The sequence below is a fragment of the Protomyctophum parallelum genome (assembly GCF_964188405.1).
Source record: "Protomyctophum parallelum genome assembly, chromosome: 5".
Classification (NCBI taxonomy): Eukaryota; Metazoa; Chordata; class Actinopteri; order Myctophiformes; family Myctophidae; genus Protomyctophum; species Protomyctophum parallelum.
Window position 1 is genome coordinate 39,727,886 of NC_139702.1, and position 18,793 is coordinate 39,746,678.

General features: G+C 47.4%; 1 protein-coding gene across 6 annotated transcripts in view; it reads left to right on the top strand.

Moving 5' to 3' along the window:
* Positions 1 to 18,793, top strand: part of htt (huntingtin) — a 74,510-nt gene that overhangs the window by 32,425 nt on the left and 23,292 nt on the right. For all 6 annotated transcript variants that reach the window (XR_014569276.1, XM_083765504.1, XM_083765507.1 and 3 more), the window contains 21 exons: positions 76 to 302; positions 840 to 918; positions 1,109 to 1,270; positions 1,771 to 1,826; positions 2,510 to 2,658; positions 3,759 to 3,895; positions 4,224 to 4,340; positions 4,714 to 4,836; positions 7,131 to 7,393; positions 8,005 to 8,147; positions 8,557 to 8,812; positions 10,197 to 10,338; positions 10,906 to 11,088; positions 12,046 to 12,222; positions 13,167 to 13,243; positions 13,997 to 14,135; positions 14,837 to 14,959; positions 15,850 to 16,063; positions 16,579 to 16,724; positions 17,491 to 17,668; positions 18,071 to 18,178. Coding sequence is in view for 5 of the 6 variants with exons in the window: in XM_083765504.1 (XP_083621630.1) it covers positions 76 to 302; positions 840 to 918; positions 1,109 to 1,270; positions 1,771 to 1,826; positions 2,510 to 2,658; positions 3,759 to 3,895; positions 4,224 to 4,340; positions 4,714 to 4,836; positions 7,131 to 7,393; positions 8,005 to 8,147; positions 8,557 to 8,812; positions 10,197 to 10,338; positions 10,906 to 11,088; positions 12,046 to 12,222; positions 13,167 to 13,243; positions 13,997 to 14,135; positions 14,837 to 14,959; positions 15,850 to 16,063; positions 16,579 to 16,724; positions 17,491 to 17,668; positions 18,071 to 18,178 (3,199 nt within the window). In the remaining variant the exon portion in view is untranslated. The remainder of the gene's footprint in view (positions 1 to 75; positions 303 to 839; positions 919 to 1,108; positions 1,271 to 1,770; positions 1,827 to 2,509; positions 2,659 to 3,758; positions 3,896 to 4,223; positions 4,341 to 4,713; positions 4,837 to 7,130; positions 7,394 to 8,004; positions 8,148 to 8,556; positions 8,813 to 10,196; positions 10,339 to 10,905; positions 11,089 to 12,045; positions 12,223 to 13,166; positions 13,244 to 13,996; positions 14,136 to 14,836; positions 14,960 to 15,849; positions 16,064 to 16,578; positions 16,725 to 17,490; positions 17,669 to 18,070; positions 18,179 to 18,793) is intronic.

Genomic DNA, 18,793 nt, shown 5'->3' on the forward strand with positions numbered 1-18,793 from the left:
CTCTCTCTCTCTCTCTAACTTCATTTCTGCCGTATCATATTTGTCTCGGCTCGTCTCTCTCTCTTCCCCGTATAGCTGCTGAAGACGCTGTTTGGCACCAACCTGGCGTCCCAGTACGAGGGCTCCCTTAGCGGGCCTCTGAGCCGCTCCCAGGGCAAGGCCCTCCGCCTGGGCTCGTCCAGCCTGCGGCCGGGCCTCTATCACTACTGCTTCATGGCTCCCTACACGCACTTCACCCAGGCCCTGGCGGACGCCAGCCTCCGCAACATGGTGCAGGCCGAGCAGGAGCAGGACACCAATGGGTGGGTGGGGGGGTGGTGGGGGTGGAGGGGGTGGTGGTAAATCAATGGTGCATTTATATAGCTTTATCCAAGGCGCTTTACATAGATTGTGCATTACATTCACCCATTCACACACACATTCGTACACCGATGGCGGCAATTAGGGGTTCAGTGTCTTGCTCAAGGACACTTTCGACACTAACTCTGACTGACAACTGACAATAAAAAACTAGACTAAAGTGTTGAGGGAGTAGTGGAGAAGAGATCCCGTAGAACTAAAAGACAAGTCATTTTATGTTTGGTTGCGCTCTTAAAATAGCAGATCTACAAGCTCACTGATCTGCTATTTTCAGCATACAACCAAGTGTAAAATCGGGCATTAAGACGCCATCAAGGCACCGCCAACAATGGGGTTAAAACTAGATGACTAGATGACTGAACTAAATCGAAATTTGCTGTCAAAATCAACACTGGGGTGGTAGTGGTTGTGACTTGAAGAGTGCACACACACACACACACACACACACACATCACTGACTGCTCTTTTTCTTCTTCCAGATGGTTCGATGTGATGCAGAAAGTCTCCAACCAACTGAGGTCCAGCATCACCAATGTGACGCGTCACAGAGGAGACAAGGTGAAAGCCATGATTTGGAAGACATTTAGTAGAATCTGGTCTCAGATCTAAAATGGGTTAAAGACTGCAAACTGTAACATTCTGTAGAATTAGAAGGAATGAATGAAGAATGAATTAGAACGTCCGTATTCTTTCCCAGTGGGTTCAGGTTGATGACGTTGTTGTGTGTGTGTGTTTTTCCCGCCCTCAGAATGCCATCCACAACCACATCCGTCTGTTTGAGCCGCTGGTCATCAAGGCTCTGAAGCAGTACACCACCAGCACCTCTGTCGCCCTCCAGAGGCAGGTCCTGGATCTGCTGGCCCAGCTGGTCCAGCTCCGCGTCAACTACTGCTTACTGGACTCGGACCAGGTCAAACACCCACACACACACACACACACACTAGAGTTCTCAACGGGCCTGAAAAGTAAGGCCCGGCCCTAACTGATCAGGCCCGAGGCCCGACTAATTAGCATAGATTTGAGGCCCTGACCTAAAACATCTGGTCGGTTTGGGCCGGTTTGTGTAGAATTTCAGAACTCTACACGTAGTAAAAGTGAAAAGCACCATCTTCAGATTAGATAAATACACAATGAGACGGAACATAACTATTTGTATTATTATTTAAAAAAATCACACCCGTGTAAAGTGAGGGGCGCTCTATCATCGTACATCATCATCAAGAATGGTGGTCCCTTATTGGCCAAGGGTTCCCACCGACATACATATACTGTATATGCCGATTGGCTCAGACACATATGACGTAAATTCTCTGTTCAGTGGCATTTATAATGTTTGTTTAGGGTTTAGGTTTTACTACAACAACATGTCTTGTTTCATACTGTAACATGATGTGTGTCTTGTTCTTTCAGGTCTTCATAGGTTTTGTGCTCAAGCAGTTTGAATACATTGAAGTCGGTCAGTTCAGGTCAGTTATTTGCAGTGGTGGAAAAAAGTACTCTTTTACTTAAGTATAAGTATCAATACTGCAATGTAGAAACACTCGGTTACAAGTAAAAGTTGTGAATTATATATTGACTTGAGTGACTTAAGTACAAAGTGTTTATCACACGTTTTCATATGTATAAAATGTCTAGTTCTTTAGAACACAGTGGATGCGATGCCACACATTGTGAGCTTGTAGATATAGGGCCGAAGTGGTTGATGTATGTTGGAGAAAAAGTATAATATATTTGCCTGTATGTTAGACAGCCTCCACACGGATCCGACGCGCACGCGGCAAGGCGCACACTTAATAGTCCTTATTCTCTTCAAAATGAGACAAACTATGATCTTTGAGACCTTATAAAAGTCTAAACTTTCATCGCGCTAGGAAAGTGAAAGCAATCCGTGCCGATGCATCCCTAGTGAGAATGTGGCTCCAATATAGACGGGGGATATCATATCCAGGGAAGGCGGAAGTGGCGATTTATTGTGGGTTAAAGTGGTAGCGCACAAAGTGTTAAATAACACTTAGGGACAATACAAATGTATTGACATTTTTAACATGAATGTCACTTGCGATTTAGGCGATCATGTAATAACTGTGACAGGCCTACTACTAATGAATGATTCAAAGTGTTAACGTGTGTGTAATGAATGGTGCTGCAGGGACTCGGAGGCCATCGTTCCCAGCATCTTCTTCTTCCTGGTGCTGCTGTCCTACGAGCGCTACCACTCCAAGCAGATCATCAGCATCCCCAAGATCATCCAGCTGTGCGACGGCATCATGGCCAGCGGCAGGAAGGCCGTCACGCACGGTGAGAGCAACCGCGGTGTTGAATTTGACCGCTACATTCTTTGGAATGAAACTTAATTTAGGTTTAGTCATGTTTGAGTCACCTGGAATGTTTTAGTCGGGGCCACGGTGGCACAGTTGGTAGTGCTGTCGCCTCACAGCTAGAAGGTCCTGGGTTCGATTCCCGCTCGGTACGCTCGCTGTGGGTGCTGGCGGCGTGTTTCCTCCTCCGCGTCATCAGTGCCCATACCCGAGGTGGGGTTGGTGAAAGGGCCTTTCTGTGTGGAGTTTGCATGTTCTCCCCGTGTCCCCTAGGGTAGGTACCCTCACAAAAAACATGCAGTAATCCTGGTCTCTAAACTGCCTCCCCCTGGCCAGCCGGCCAGCTGGCCACGTCCAACCCAAGGACTGTCTAAAGAGGACGGGACGCGGAGACCGTAAGGGCGCCGCCATGTTGCTCACATGGTGCTCCATGGAAGGAAAGAAACATGCGCAATGGGCTTTATGCAGCCATCACTTCCTCGTTCAGCTTCCTTGGTCTCAACTGCGCATGTTTCTTTCCTTCCATGGAGCACCATGTGAGCAACATGGCGGCGCCCTTACGGTCTTCGCTTCTTGTCCTCTTTAGACAGTCCTTGGTCCAACCAGGGAAACTCCCCCCTGTCAGGTGTAAAGGAGCAACTTTGACACTCAGGCATGAAGGAAGCATGAGTTTGAGTTCAAGTCCGTTGCTCTCCCCATGTCCCCCATATATGGGGACTAGGTTGGCGGAGGGTCTTTAGAGCCCAGGATCACTTTAGATAATTAACACAGGGTGAAGAATGGGTTACAAAATCGTGGGATAAAAATTTTAGAAAAAGAAAAAAGGTAGTCGAACATTTTTCATCATAGTTTTAGATTTCGTTTTTAGACAAAATCATCACTGGGTGAGAGCAACACCGAAACGGTCGGGAGATGACAGTTACCGTGTTGCAGCTTTCCGTGCTCAGACAGACACGTACAGGGACACGTATACATAGGGACACACATAGCTGCGTAATGGAGCAGAGAGCGATGGATTAGGTGCTAAGAAGAAGCTAACGGCTACTTCCAGCCCTGATGGTTGTGCGTCTCCCTCCGCAGCCATCCCAGCCCTGCAGCCCATCGTCCACGACCTGTTTGTGTTGAGAGGCTGCAACAAGGCAGACGCAGGCAAGGAGCTGGAGACGCAGAAAGAGGTGGTGGTCTCCATGCTGCTGAGACTGATCCAGTACCACCAGGTACGCACGCACGCACACACAGCACACACACAACATACACATACAAACACTTTCTACCCCGTCAACATCAACTCCATACCGAAGTGAACAGGGAGTTTGTTTTCACCTGACCTACTGGTGCTGTATCCCATGAAGACCTGAGACCATGTCTTCTACATCATGACAGTTTTCTGAAAACCCCATGTTTTTATGTCAGTGGTTCTCAGACGTTTTCATGTCAAGAACCACCTAGAATTATCTGTATTTGGCCGCCGACCTCCATCTCAAAGTGTGTGTGTGTGTGTGTGTGTGTGTGTGTGTGTGTGTGTGTGTGTGTGTGTGTGTTCAGGTGTTGGAGATGTTCATCCTAGTCCTGCAGCAGTGTCACAAGGAGAACGAGGACAAGTGGAAGAGACTGTCCAGACAGATAGCTGATGTCATAATGCCCATGATCGCCAAGCAGCAGGTGATTTTTTTTTAACATTTTAACCAGGCAAGACTCTGCGATTCATGCAATAACCTAGTGGTTTTCAACCTTTTTCATATCAAGGCCCATTATTTTTTTGGCATTTGAGCCACGGACCACTATTTGATGAGATTTAACCTTGTAGAGCCAAAACTAAAGAACATTGTTATTGTTCGATTAGATCTTGTCCACAATTCCATGCCTACCATTAGGAGAGATAACAAGCAAACGTTGACCAAAATAACAATTCTTCTACATTCTCTAATTGTGTAGACTTCTTGTAAATTAAGTAATGGAGATGTTTAACAATACTTAAAAATATAATATAGTAAAATGGAGGAACATTAACATTAACATTAATTACTCTCCACAGATGCACCTGGATTCTCCTGAGGCGTTGGGGGTTTTAAACACTCTGTTTGAGACCGTGGCCCCCTCCTCTCTGAGGCCCGTCGACATGCTGCTGAAGAGTATGTTCACCACCCCGGCCACCATGGTGAGACGCACGCACGCACGCACGCACGCACTCACGCATGCACGCACGGTCCGTGGCACGCACTTGTGGTGCCGTTATAGCAATGCAAAAAAGGGAGAACTTCAGGCGGCATATATTTTCAAAATTTCCTGAAACTCCCAATATGGACCGGCAGCTCAAGTGAAATGTTTGTGACTACCGGTAGTAATGTACCTTTCAAGCTGTACTGAGGAATGTCATGTTTAGATTCATGTGTAGAAGCAGTCAAATAATGTATTAATTATGGCCTTAACAGGGATCACACAGAGTGATACAATCTTTTCTTGCTTCTGGAAACATGGAGGCAATGTTTTTTTTAATGATTTTAATCGTTTTTAATCTTATGGAGTCAAAGAAATAGTCTACATAGGCTACCTCTGTGTGTTTATTGGCTATCTTGCTTCGTTCTTTTGTATATGGACCCCCTGTGTCTGAAATAAAGTTACAATGTAAACATGAGTACACGAAAACTTTTGAAAAGTGTTGGAAGGAGACAAACAGAAACCCCATCCTCTCCTGCCCCAACGAGACAAACAGAAACCCCATCCTCTCCTTCCCCAACGAGACAAACAGAAACCCCATCCTCTCCTTCCCCAACGAGACAAACAGAAACCCCATCCTCTCCTTCCCCAACGAGACAAACAGAAACCCCATCCTCTCCTTCCCCAACGAGACAAACAGAAACCCCATCCTCTCCTTCCCCAACGAGACAAACAGAAACCCCATCTTCTCCTTCCCCAACGAGACAAACAGAAACCCCATCCTCTCCTTCCCCAACGAGACATACAGAAACCCCATCCTCTCCTTCCCCAACGAGACAAACAGAAACCCATCCTCTCCTTCCCCAACGAGACAAACAGAAACCCATCCTCTCCTTCCCCAACGAGACAAACAGAAACCCATCCTCTCCTTCCCCAACGAGACAAACAGAAACCCATCCTCTCCTTCCCCAAGGAGACAAACAGAAACCCCATCCTCTCCTTCCCCAAGGAGACAAACAGAAACCCCATCCTCTCCTTCCCCAAGGAGACAAACAGAAACCCATCCTCTCCTTCCCCAACGAGACAAACAGAAACCCCATCCTCTCCTTCCCCAAGGAGACAAACAGAAACCCCATCCTCTCCTTCCCCAAGGAGACAAACAGAAACCCATCCTCTCCTTCCCCAATGAGACAAACAGAAACCCATCCTCTCCTTCCCCAATGAGACAAACAGAAACCCCATCCTCTCCTTCCCCAACGAGACAAACAGAAACCCATCCTCTCCTTCCCCAACGAGACAAACAGAAACCCATCCTCTCCTTCCCCAAGGAGACAAACAGAAACCCCATCCTCTCCTTCCCCAAGGAGACAAACAGAAACCCCATCCTCTCCTTCCCCAACGAGACAAACAGAAACCCCATCCTCTCCTTCCCCAAGGAGACAAACAGAAACCCATCCTCTCCTTCCCCAATGAGACAAACAGAAACCCATCCTCTCCTTCCCCAATGAGACAAACAGAAACCCCATCCTCTCCTTCCCCAACGAGACAAACAGAAACCCATCCTCTCCTTCCCCAACGAGACAAACAGAAACCCATCCTCTCCTTCCCCAAGGAGACAAACAGAAACCCCATCCTCTCCTTCCCCAAGGAGACAAACAGAAACCCCATCCTCTCCTTCCCCAAGGAGACAAACAGAAACCCCATCCTCTCCTTCCCCAAGGAGACAAACAGAAACCCATCCTCTCCTTCCCCAAGGAGACAAACAGAAACCCCATCCTCTCCTTCCCCAACGAGACAAACAGAAACCCATCCTCTCCTTCCCCAACGAGACAAACAGAAACCCCATCCTCTCCTTCCCCAACGAGACAAACAGAAACCCCATCCTCTCCTTCCCCAACGAGACAAACAGAAACCCCATCCTCTCCTTCCCCAACGAGACAAACAGAAACCCCATCCTCTCCTTCCCCAACGAGACAAACAGAAACCCCATCCTCTCCTTCCCCAACGAGACAAACAGAAACCCCATCCTCTCCTTCCCCAACGAGACAAACAGAAACCCCATCCTCTCCTTCCCCAACAAGACAAACAGAAACCCATCCTCTCCTTCCCCAACGAGACAAACAGAAACCCCATCCTCTCCTTCCCCAACGAGACAAACAGAAACCCCATCCTCTCCTTCCCCAACGAGACAAGCAGAAACCCATCCTCTCCTTCCCCAACGAGACAAACAGAAACCCCATCCTCTCCTTCCCCAACGAGACAAACAGAAACCCCATCCTCTCCTTCCCCATGCAGTTATCGGTGGCCACGGTGCAGCTGTGGGTGTCGGGCATCCTGGCGGTGCTCCGCGTGCTCATCTCCCAGTCCACGGAGGACATTGTGCTGTCCCGCGTCCACGAGCTGTCCCTGTCCCCGCAACTCCTCTCCTGCCACGCCATCCGCGGCCTGCGGCAGCACAGTCCCTCTCCCCTGGAACCTCCACCCCTCCCCGAACTCGGCAACCAGGAGACCAACGGTGAGACACCACCGCGTGCCCCGCCCGAGGAGACGTTCGCCAGGTGAGTGCTGATATGAGCACTGTCGTTTTTCAGAATTCACCCTTTGTCAAGTCCATGCCCCGTGGTTGTGCCCCTCTTCGCACCCGTTGGTTGCCGTTTCGTGTTTGGACAAAAATCCTTTCTCTCCATCCCATACGCGTGATTTGGAATCCCACCACAGCTCCAGGAAACCCTGCTGTGATTGGCCAGTAGTCGCTGTGATTGACAGTTCTCGTTTTTGCAACTATGCCTAATAACCCTAACCCTAAACCTTACCTCAGTAAAACTATTCCTAAACCTAACCTTAACCCTTAACCCTCAGTAAAACTATGCGTGCCCAGAGGCCAATCAGACACACGGTAAGGCGGGTCCTGGAGCGCTGGTGGGATTCCAAATCACTCATGCACTAATCGGGCTGTAACCCAGGCTACACAACCACGGGCGGGTCTGGACAAAGGGTCAAATGAAAGACAATTTTTGTCTTCTTGGTCCTTCACTCAATTTCTCTTTTCTACTCTCTGCCTTTAGTTCCTACCTCTTTCTCTGCAGCGTGAATCATATTGTACGCTGCCATTATCACATAATGTTCCCCTCCATAACTTCCCCTGTCTCGTTAACCTCTCTGTCTCCAGGTTTCTCCTGCAGCTGGTAGGAGTGTTGTTGGACGATGTCTCCTCTCGGCAGGTCAAAGTGGACATGACGGAGCAGCAGCATACCTTCTACTGCCAGCAGCTGGGCACGCTGCTCATGTGCCTCATACACATCTTCAAGAGTGGTGAGTTATCAATCATGTGTCTTGGTTTAGTCCACTAAAATGTATTTTGGCGGGCCTTAATGCCGTTGTAATGGCTGATTTTACACGTGCTGAAAATAGCCGATCTACAAGCTCACAACGCACCGCACGCATGACACGTGAGCTTGTAGATCCGCTATTTTCAGCATGAAACAGAGCATGTAATTACTTGTCTTTTAGTTCTACTGGATCTCATCTCCACTAGTCCCTTACTAACATTTTTGTCTAGTTTGTATTTTTTTGTACAACGAAATTGTCAATATATTTAGTCTTAGTTTTTAGTCATCATAGCTTAGTTTTCATTTTCATTTCGTTTTCATCTGTGGAAAAAAAAGGTAGTCGGCGAAATCAACACTGGTATGAAGTGTCCCTAATCCCTCTGTTCCTTCAGGAATGTTCCGTAGGATCACCGCCGCGGCCAGTCGGCTCCTCAAGGCCGAGGGTCAGCAGCAGCAGCCTGCCGCCGGGGGCCAGCCGGCCTGCCCGGAGGCTCCTCCTGGCTCCTTCTACCCTCTGGAGGGCCTGAACGCCTTGGTGCAGTGTCTGACCACCACGCACCCTTCTCTGGTCCTGCTCTGGTGCCAAGTCCTCCTCATCATCAACTACACCAACTACTCCTGGTGGGCCGAGGTGCACCACACACCCAAGTAAGCATGGGGGGTTGGGAGAAGCACACTCACTCACTCATTCACTCACTCACTCACTCACTCACTCACTCACTCACTCACTCAAACGGTTTAAACTACATAAAAAAAAATACTTAGTATTAACAGGCAGGAGGAGAGTAGGTGCCTGACCCCCCCTCACCTACTCTCCTCCTGCCTGACCCCCCTCACCTACTCTCCTCCTGCCTGACCCCCCCCCCCTCACCTACTCTCCTCCTGCCTGACCCCCCCTCGCCTACTCTCCTCCTGCCTGACCCCCCCTCGCCTACTCTCCTCCTGCCTGACCCCCCCTCGCCTACTCTCCTCCATAAGAAGGTGGCCAATGGGGAGGGTTTAAGACAGTGGCCAATGGAGAGGTGTCTTACATCTTTTCAGCGTAGGACCCGCCTTCTGAACTTTCACCCCTCACACAAATAATCTGAAAGAGAGAGAAAAAAAAATCGAGACCAAAGACATACTGTAGGTTTTGAGAGAGAAGGCGTTTTGCAATCAGAAAAAAAAAAACTTTCATTCGCAAACGAGGAAAAAAAAACATTAAAAACATTTTATTTAGCACAACACATATTATTATTACCCAAACATTTTACTAAGTATTTTGTTTTATGTAGTTTAAACAGTTTTTCCTTATTTTTTTACTCTTGAATTTTTTTAAGTTTTGTTCTCAATAATTTTTTCTTTTCTTTCAAATCTTATTTTTTTTGCTTGCAAATATATTTTTTGATTGCGTTTTTAATTTGTTTCAATTAAAAATATTTTTTTGTTCTGTTTATATAATTTCCTTTGCTTACAAATTATATATTTTTTCTTTCTGTTTTAATTCGTTTTCATTCAAAACTATTCTTTGCTCTGTTTAGATTTTTTCTCTCTCAAATGTTTTTCTTTTGTTTGGTTAATAAAGACACAAACTCCATACTAGGCCTACTGTTTACCATTACCATACTTTTTGTCCCGAAAACCCAGAAAAAAAAAACCCCGCATCCAACAAGCATTGAACTGAGCAGAGTGGACCTTCCGTTCCAGGGATAATAGCCAAAACATCTTGAAAACTACCACTCTTCAATCGCCAATTTTCTTTAATATTTTTCGTTTCTTTAATAATACGGGCTAGGAAGGTCGGACAGCGACAAACTAGATACCTGAGTAAGGTTCGCTTTGTGCTGCATCCAACACATCCACTTCCAAAAATGTCCTTTTTTTGGGGGGTAGTAGATATATATATAGTTATTTTTTTGTCTTTTGAACCCGAGGCTCAGCCTGGCCCGACAAAATTTTGCATACATTTTGGGCCCGAAAGCTTTGGGTCGGGTAGATTTTGAGAAGTCTAGCTGCCTCTAATCACTCTTCTGTCCACCTTCCTCTCCTTCAGGAGACCCAGTCTGTCCAGCACCAAGCTGCTGAGCCCCCACTCCTCAGGGGAAGGCGAGGAGGAGAGGCCAGAGTCTCGGCTGGCCATGGTCAACAGAGAGATCGTACGCAGGGGAGCTCTGATTCTCTTCTGCGACTACGTGGTGAGAGCCTGGAAATGTGTTTACTAACGGCCACTTTTGAAGTGTCTTTGATGCGATCGAGCATGGGTCCGTCTGTGGGAGTGGAAATGGTCAAACTGGAGAGGTGGAAATGAAAAAGAAATGTGTCTGGAATCAGTTTGCATCTTTGGGTTGATTTATTTTTGGCTAGGGTCGGAAATCTCAAGGTAGTTGACGATTGAGTGCACGGAAGTTATGCGGGAACGCCTACTGAGTGGCAAAACACTACTTGCTGGCCTTGACAGCCCATACATCCAAACCTATCTGATTGCATTAGACGATGTTAAGCGATGTTAAACTCACTTTTCCACTTACTTTGCCACTCGATTTCCCATTCACTTCATGCACGCACATACCCTCTATCGACTGTGGAAACGAGGAAAGTAGTATTAATTAGTATTAACAGTAGTAGTATTAATTACATTTCTTTCATTGATTTTTTTTTTTACATTTGCGAATCGATTCATGTCCGCATCGCGATTGGTCTATGAATCGATTTTATTTTCCTCCCCTGATGAATGTCGTCCGTCCGTCCGTCCGTCCCTGCAGTGCCAGAACCTCCACGACTCGGAGCACCTGACCTGGCTGATGGTCAACCACATCCGCGACCTCATCCGCCTGTCCCACGAGCCCCCGGTGCAGGACTTCATCAGCGCCGTGCACCGCAACTCTGCCGCCAGCGGCCTCTTCATCCAGGCCATCCAGTCCCGCTGCGACACCACCGTGACCACTGTAAGTACAGTAACCTCTTCATCTGTGACACCACCGGGACCACTGTAAGTACAGTAACCCCTTCATCTGCGACACCACCGGGACCACTGTAAGTACAGTAACCTCTTCATCTGTGACACCACCGGGACCACTGTAAGTACAGTAACCTCTTCATCTGTGACACCACCGGGTCTACTGTAAGTACAGTAACCTCTTCATCTGTGACACCACCGGGACCACTGTAAGTACAGTAACCTCTTCATCTGTGACACCACCGGGTCTACTGTAAGTACAGTAACCTCTTCATCTGTGACACCACCGTGACCACTGTAAGTACAGTAACCTCTTCATCTGTGACACCACCGGGACCACTGTAAGTACAGTAACCTCTTCATCTGTGACACCACCGGGACCACTGTAAGTACAGTAACCTCTTCATCTGTGACACCACCGGGACCACTGTAAGTACAGTAACCTCTTCATCTGTGACACCACCGGGACCACTGTAAGTACAGTAACCTCTTCATCTGTGACACCACCGGGTCTACTGTAAGTACAGTAACCTCTTCATCTGCGACACCACCGGGACCACTGTAAGTACAGTAACCTCTTCATCTGTGACACCACCGGGACCACTGTAAGTACAGTAACCTCTTCATCTGCGACACCACCGGGTCTACTGTAAGTACAGTAACCTCTTCATCTGTGACACCACCGGGACCACTGTAAGTACAGTAACCTCTTCATCTGTGACACCACCGGGACCACTGTAAGTACAGTAACCTCTTCATCTGTGACACCACCGGGACTACTGTAAGTAACCTCTCAGAGTTACAGACCCATAAGGGTCCATTTGCCCATTTAATGGCATTTCTATCTCTGATACCCCAATTTATATAGTAAAATGTGTGTTAATTTAACTCTGAGAGTGTACAAATGGAAGCACATGGTCCTTCTCTCCCTCCATCCCTCCCACAGCCCACCATGCTAAAGAAGACCCTGCAGTGTCTGGAAGGCATCCATCTGAGCCAGTCGGGCTCCCTGTTGATGCTGTACGTGGACAAGCTGCTGGGCACTCCCTTCAGGGTGCTGGCGCGCATGGTGGACACGCTGGCCTGTCGGCGTGTGGAGATGCTGCTGGCCGAGACGCTACAGGTGCCTCTCTTTTGTACAGTACAATACAGCTGTAAGAGTATAGTTTAGTTTATTTGCACAATAAAAACAGTACAAAAGGTAACATCAATAGAAGTGTGAAGTGTGTGCAGGTGAGAAAAGAAACCCAGGGAGGGCTTATATGAGGTTCTCACCAAAGTTAATATACAATTTAACAAATAGTAATATACAAATAGTAAGACAAAGTAATCAAACATAGGTATGGAAAATAACAAAAACAAAAACAACAAGAAATACATAATTTACACTTGTGAAGTGTGTGTGTGTGTGTGTGTGTGTGTGTGTGCGCGTGTGTGCGTGACTGAGTCCGAGTATGTCTGAGTATGCACAATAAGGCTACATTACGTTAGAATCAATTGGAGAGGGTAACTTCAAGAGGCTGGCCCTCAATCTATGTTTAAAGTTACAGAGTGAAGATGCGGAGTTGGCAATAAGTATGTGTGAATTCCAGAGTAAAGAACCTCTGACTTTTATGGAGAACTGGCTAAGAGTGGTACGGCTGAAGGGAGGATGAATATTGTCGGATTGTCTAGTATTATAATCATGAACTTGAGAGTTGGTCTTAAAATATTCTTTGAAAGTTGTAGGAAGCATATTTGGAAGGTAAGTGCATTTATATATGAAAGAACAGGATTGTAGTATGTTAATGTCATAGATAGACAGTACATTTAGATCCTTAAACAAAGGAGCAGATGGAGCCAAATAGTGAGAAGAGGTAGCTATTCTTACAAATTTCTTTTGAATAATTAATAATTTGTGTAAATTGGATGGATATGCACTTGCCCAAACGGTATTGCAATAAATGAGATATGGATAAACCTCCAGCAAGGGCAGAATCCATTTGTTTCCGGCCGACGGGCCGGCCGGTAAACACAGTCGGCCGGTCGTTTTAAGGGTGTGTGTGTGTGTGTGTGTGTCCCCTCCAGAACAGCATAGCCCAGTTACCCGTGGAGGAGTTGGACAGGATCCAGGAGTACCTCCAAACCAGTGGTCTGGCTCAGAGGTAACATTTAACATCAAGATACTTACTGCCTGTCACGCTGGGACATTTACTATTAATTGTGGCTTTATTTAACATGATATATGTGTAGTTTATATAGTATCTTTTTTTTTTTGTTATCAAATGTTTTTTATTTTAAGACAAAAATCACAATAAGACACGTTAACAACATGAATGACTTAAAGAAAACAAAACACATAACAGCAAAAGCAAGGAACACAAAAACAAACAATCCCACCCACCCCTCCCCCCGAGACCAAAGATGCCACAAAATGTCATTACTCCTACTACTGTGCAATGGAAACAAAAAATAAATAAATAATGATAATAATAATGATTAAACCATGCCCTTAACCAAATCTGCAATACCAGACCAAATCTCAATGTTTTCCTCTTTTGCACCATGCAATCTTGCTGTAGACATCTCTAGATAAATGATATCTAGAAAGGTCAAAGCCCATTGGCGAAATGACAATGTATGAGGCGGTTTGTTTATATAGTATCTTATACATGAGTTTGTTGGCTGGTTTTATAACAGACCAACCTACACGGACGACTCACCTGGAAAACGGCAACTCGTCTGAGCATTATCGCGGTTCCTGCGTGCGTGTCGTTTGTTTGTGTATTTTATTCACACGAGGCTGAACTACTGTACGCACACAACCTACAGTATATTGCCCTTTTCAACGGTGCCTGCCTGTTATCCAGAAGTCAAAGGCTGATGTCATGTCCTGTCATTATTTCTCTCTACTCCAGGCATCAGAGGTTCTACTCCCTGCTGGACAGGTTCAGAGCCACTGTTGCCAAGGAGACCAGCAGCCCCGCCCCTCCTGTGACATCACACCCCCTGGACGGTAACCCACCGCCTGCACCTGAACTGGTCGTGGCTGATAAGGTGAGGGGCATGCACAGTGTGAGGGGAGAGAGAGACATGCACAGTGTGAGGGGAGAGAGAGACATGCACAGTGTGAGGGGAGAGAGAGACATGCACAGTGTGAGGGGAGAGAGAGACATGCACAGTGTGAGGGGAGAGAGAGACATGCACAGTGTGAGGGGAGAGAGAGACATGCACAGTGTGAGGGGAGAGAGACATGCACAGTGTGAGGGGAGAGAGACATGCACAGTGTGAGGGGAGAGAGACATGCACAGTGTGAGGGGAGAGAGAGACATGCACAGTGTGAGGGGAGAGAGAGACATGCACAGTGTGAGGGGAGAGAGACATGCACAGTGTGAGGGGAGAGAGACATGCACAGTGTGAGGGGAGAGAGAGACATGCACAGTGTGAGGGGAGAGAGAGACATGCACAGTGTGAGGGGAGAGAGAGACATGCACAGTGTGAGGGGAGAGAGAGACATGCACAGTGTGAGGGGAGAGAGACATGCACAGTGTGAGGGGAGAGAGACATGCACAGTGTGAGGGGAGAGAGACATGCACAGTATGAGGGGAGAGAGAGACATGCACAGTCAGTGTGAGGGGAGAGATCAGTCACTTGGAGCCAGCATTGTTTTGTGAACTTGGGGTTAGGGCTTTGAGAATGGAGTCAACGGGCCGTACTCTTGAGTCTGTATGCATTCATGTTCATATTATTCTCTCCAGGAATGGTACGTAGCTCTGGTGAAGTCCCAGAGCTGTCTCAGTGGAGACAGCGCTCTGCTGGAGACAACAGAACTCCTGACCAAACTACACGCCTCGGACCTCTCCGTCATCATGAGCTGCAAGGTAATGCAAGCACACACATACACACACACATACGCACACAATTAGCGGAGCATCGCCATTCGCCACCCACGCCCACTGTATTCCGTTAAGTCATGTGATAACGTTGCCTACACACACACATGCACTCTCTTATGAATGAAATGACGTCACTCACACAAAAGAGGACACATTTGCTCTGATCGTTGCGGTCGTCAGGAGTAAACCAGTGAACTTTTACAACTGAGTAACAAAACTTGCAGACAAGACCGAGGCAGAGCTGAGGATATTCTTTTGTTACAAACTGGTACTGTGCAGGTTTACTGGGAACTGCTGTGGCCTTGAACCTACCAAACTGGAATTGTGTTTATTGCAATCGTGTTGGAAGTGAACCGTGAAATAACATGAACTGAACTTTATATAATACAGATGTGTTTGAACAACCATGTATTGTGTCTGCGCAGAACATGATCCCCTCTCACGTCTGGTTGCCTTGCAATGCATGCCTTACATGTCTTTAAACCCCATGGTCCCTGCAGGAGTTCAACCTGGGCCTGTTGTGTCCGTGTCTTTTAAAGCTAAGTACATGTCTTTAAACCCCATGGTCCCTGCAGGAGTTCAACCTGGGCCTGTTGTGTCCGTGTCTTTTAAAGCTAAGTACATGTCTTTAAACCCCATGGTCCCTGCAGGAGTTCAACCTGGGCCTGCTGTGTCCGTGTCTTTTAAAGCTAAGTACATGTCTTTAAACCCCATGGTCCCTGCAGGAGTTCAACCTGGGCCTGTTGTGTCCGTATCTTTTAAAGCTAAGTACATGTCTTTAAACCCCATGGTCCCTGCAGGAGTTCAACCTGGGCCTGTTGTGTCCGTGTCTTTTAAAGCTAAGCACGTGTCTTTAAACCCCATGGTCCCTGCAGGAGTTCAACCTGGGCCTGCTGTGTCCGTGTCTCGGCATGGGGGTGCAGCGGTTGGCGCGAGGCCAGGGCTCGTTGCTGCTAGAGACGGCCTTGCAGGTGACCTTGGATCAGATGGCGGCGGTCACTGAATCCCTCCCGGTCCCACACCGGTCCTTTCTGCCCCCCGCGGCCCAGCCCCATGAGCCCTACTGGGACAAACTGGCTGAAGTCTACGGTAAGGGGAGGTGGATATATGGGGCTAAATTAGTCTACGGTAAGGGGAGGTGGATATATGGGGCTAAATTAAAATGGTGGGATCAATGCAGACTTTTTTTATGCGTCATATCGATTTTCACATCGACCTTTCTAAAAGGTAAACGTTCATATACCGTATGGATTAAACACATTACGCTTATGAACGTAGTTGGCAAGAACAGGTCCCAGGGAGGGGGGTGTACGTTTATAAACGTAGATGGCAATCAAATAATTAATCATACCTCCCGGCTCTAGAGTGTTTTGGCTACATCTAGCTGCTACATCCACATCCTGGATAACATCTGGCCCGTCGGTAAAAGTGCTCCGCTGCTATAGATCGCTGGGGGCTATGATTTAATGGATTAAATAACCCTGGGCAATCTGAGTGTTAACATGTTGTGTGTGTGTGTGTGTGTGTGTGTGTGTGTCTGTGTCTCTGTCTCTGTGTGTGTGTGTGTGTGTGTGTGTGTGTGTGCGTGCGTGTGTGCGTTCCAGGGGAGGCCGGTTACTTCCACAGGGTACTGTCGTTGTGCAGAGCTCTGTCTCAGTATCTGCTGAATGTTGGCCAACTGCCCTCCTCTCTACACATCCCACCTGATAAGGAACACCTCATCACTGCCTTCACCTGCACTGCCACGGAGGTACGGTACCACAACCAGGTTGACTCATAGAGTATTAAAAGGATAGAGACTGATCTGGCGCGAAGCTCCGCCCCCTCCGCTATTCATGTCAGTGGAAGTTGCTCAGTCGCGTTTTGAAGCACCCGGAGGGACCGTCTATTTCCGCCTTTTTGGGCGCATTTCTGCATTGGACCTCCAAATTTTGGACCTCCAAATTTTGGAGGTCCAATGCGGAAGTGCAACCGAGCGCTCAACGTTAAAGCCCAGCTGCACGGGGTTTCCTCGTCATGAATCCACGGGTCCGCCTGCAGTCCTTCCTCTTACCACTAGGGCCCAGCGCTTCAACGTTGGAGTGCCTAGCTGCGGGCCCTTTGGGTTGACTCTATGCACACAGAATGACTCTTCTTACTTCCTGGCCCCTTCCCTACTTCCTTCACAGGTGTTACCGATGATACTAATTAAGGCTCTGTTCCATTTTGTGTACAGTGGTTCTCAAACAGTTTTATTTCCAAGGACCCTGAGAGTGTATAAATGTACAGTACGGGGCCATTTGGAACCCACTCAAGGACACTTTGAGACCCACTGGTGTAGCAGTGTTTCCAGTGAGCCAACATGCACCCTGACTCTGTTTGACCAGAATGGAACAGAGCCTTCATTAGTATCATCGGTAACACCTGTAAAGGAAGTAGGGAAGGGGCCCATGTTTCCAACATGGCGTGTGTGCATATAGCCCATTGACCATCTGTCCCTCTGTTTTTCTCCTGTGTGCTTAATGTCCACTCACCAGGTGGTGGCGTGGCGTCTCCTCCAGGACTCCCTGCCCCTCAGTGTGGACATCCAGTGGTCTCTGTCCTGCCTGTGTCTGTCCCTGCAGCAGCCCTGTGTGTGGAACAGACTGTCCACGCCCGCCTACACCACACACACCTGCTCCCTGGTCCACTGCCTGCGCCTCATCATCACCGCAGGTAATGAGGGATAGAGAGAATATTATCAGAATAATGTCAAATCTGGGAATACATTTATTGCCAAGAAATGTGTTCATCCATGTGTTTGTAAAGCTGTCTACTAACATATCCCACATTGGTTTTTTGATAGCTGCTGAAAATTGGGGTACCATTAACAGCCAATATAAGGCATAAGTGTTCTAAATGTCATTATGCTTTAAGTAGCATGTGATGAGGTCAGCACATTTGGGCAAGTGGATATGGCCACATTTAGCCCAAGGAGTGTTTATCGTGCAAAACTAAAGCATGGAATGCGTTCAGAATCATGAAAACCCCCTAGTTTGACACGTCGCATGTACTGTAAGTGACGTATAAGTGTTAACTTCGACCCTCTGTCGGTGACTGTGTCCGTGTGCCCTGCAGTGGCCGTTAGTCCTGGGGACCAGCTGCTGCATCCTGAGTGCAAGAAGAAGAAGACGGAGCTGGAGAGAGAGTCCGAGGAGGACCAGGTGGACTCGCCACACGCTGACAGTAAGCACTTATAAATCACTCAAAAAGAAAAGCTATTTATTCTACAGCGCAGAAGAACGTAACTCCACACTAATGTATCATGGTTGTAGACCAGGCATCTTACAGAGGGTTCCAGGAAGTCCCCCCGGCAAAATGTGTCTAGCCGCTGTAACCCTACTCTATTACTTTGGCTATTTTGGAACAATTGTGAAATATTTTGAAAACTAAAAAATGTTAACTACATTGCATGGCATGTTTGAGAACCGCTGATGTTTAGACTATAGCTCTCTGTATGTTTGACCGTACTCTGTACTGTTACATTTCTGCCAATAAAGTGTTCAATCAATTCTCACTAGAAATGAGCGGGAATGTGACTGGTGTATTTTCTCTCTCTTTGTTTTCCCTCTTCCTACAACAGACTAATTCATTTCTACTGAGAGAATGTTGTGTCCTGACTCCTGTTGTTTTTCTGTTTGTTTTTTCTCGGATGTAATGCAGGAATAGAGCGTAACCACTCCTGTATTTGGTGAATAAAACTGAGGCTGACGCAGTGCATTGTGCAACGAGTGCAGTGCACGTTGGCAATGTTTTTGAGTTGTCTCTCTCTGTGTGTGTGCGTGTGTGTGTGTGTGTGTG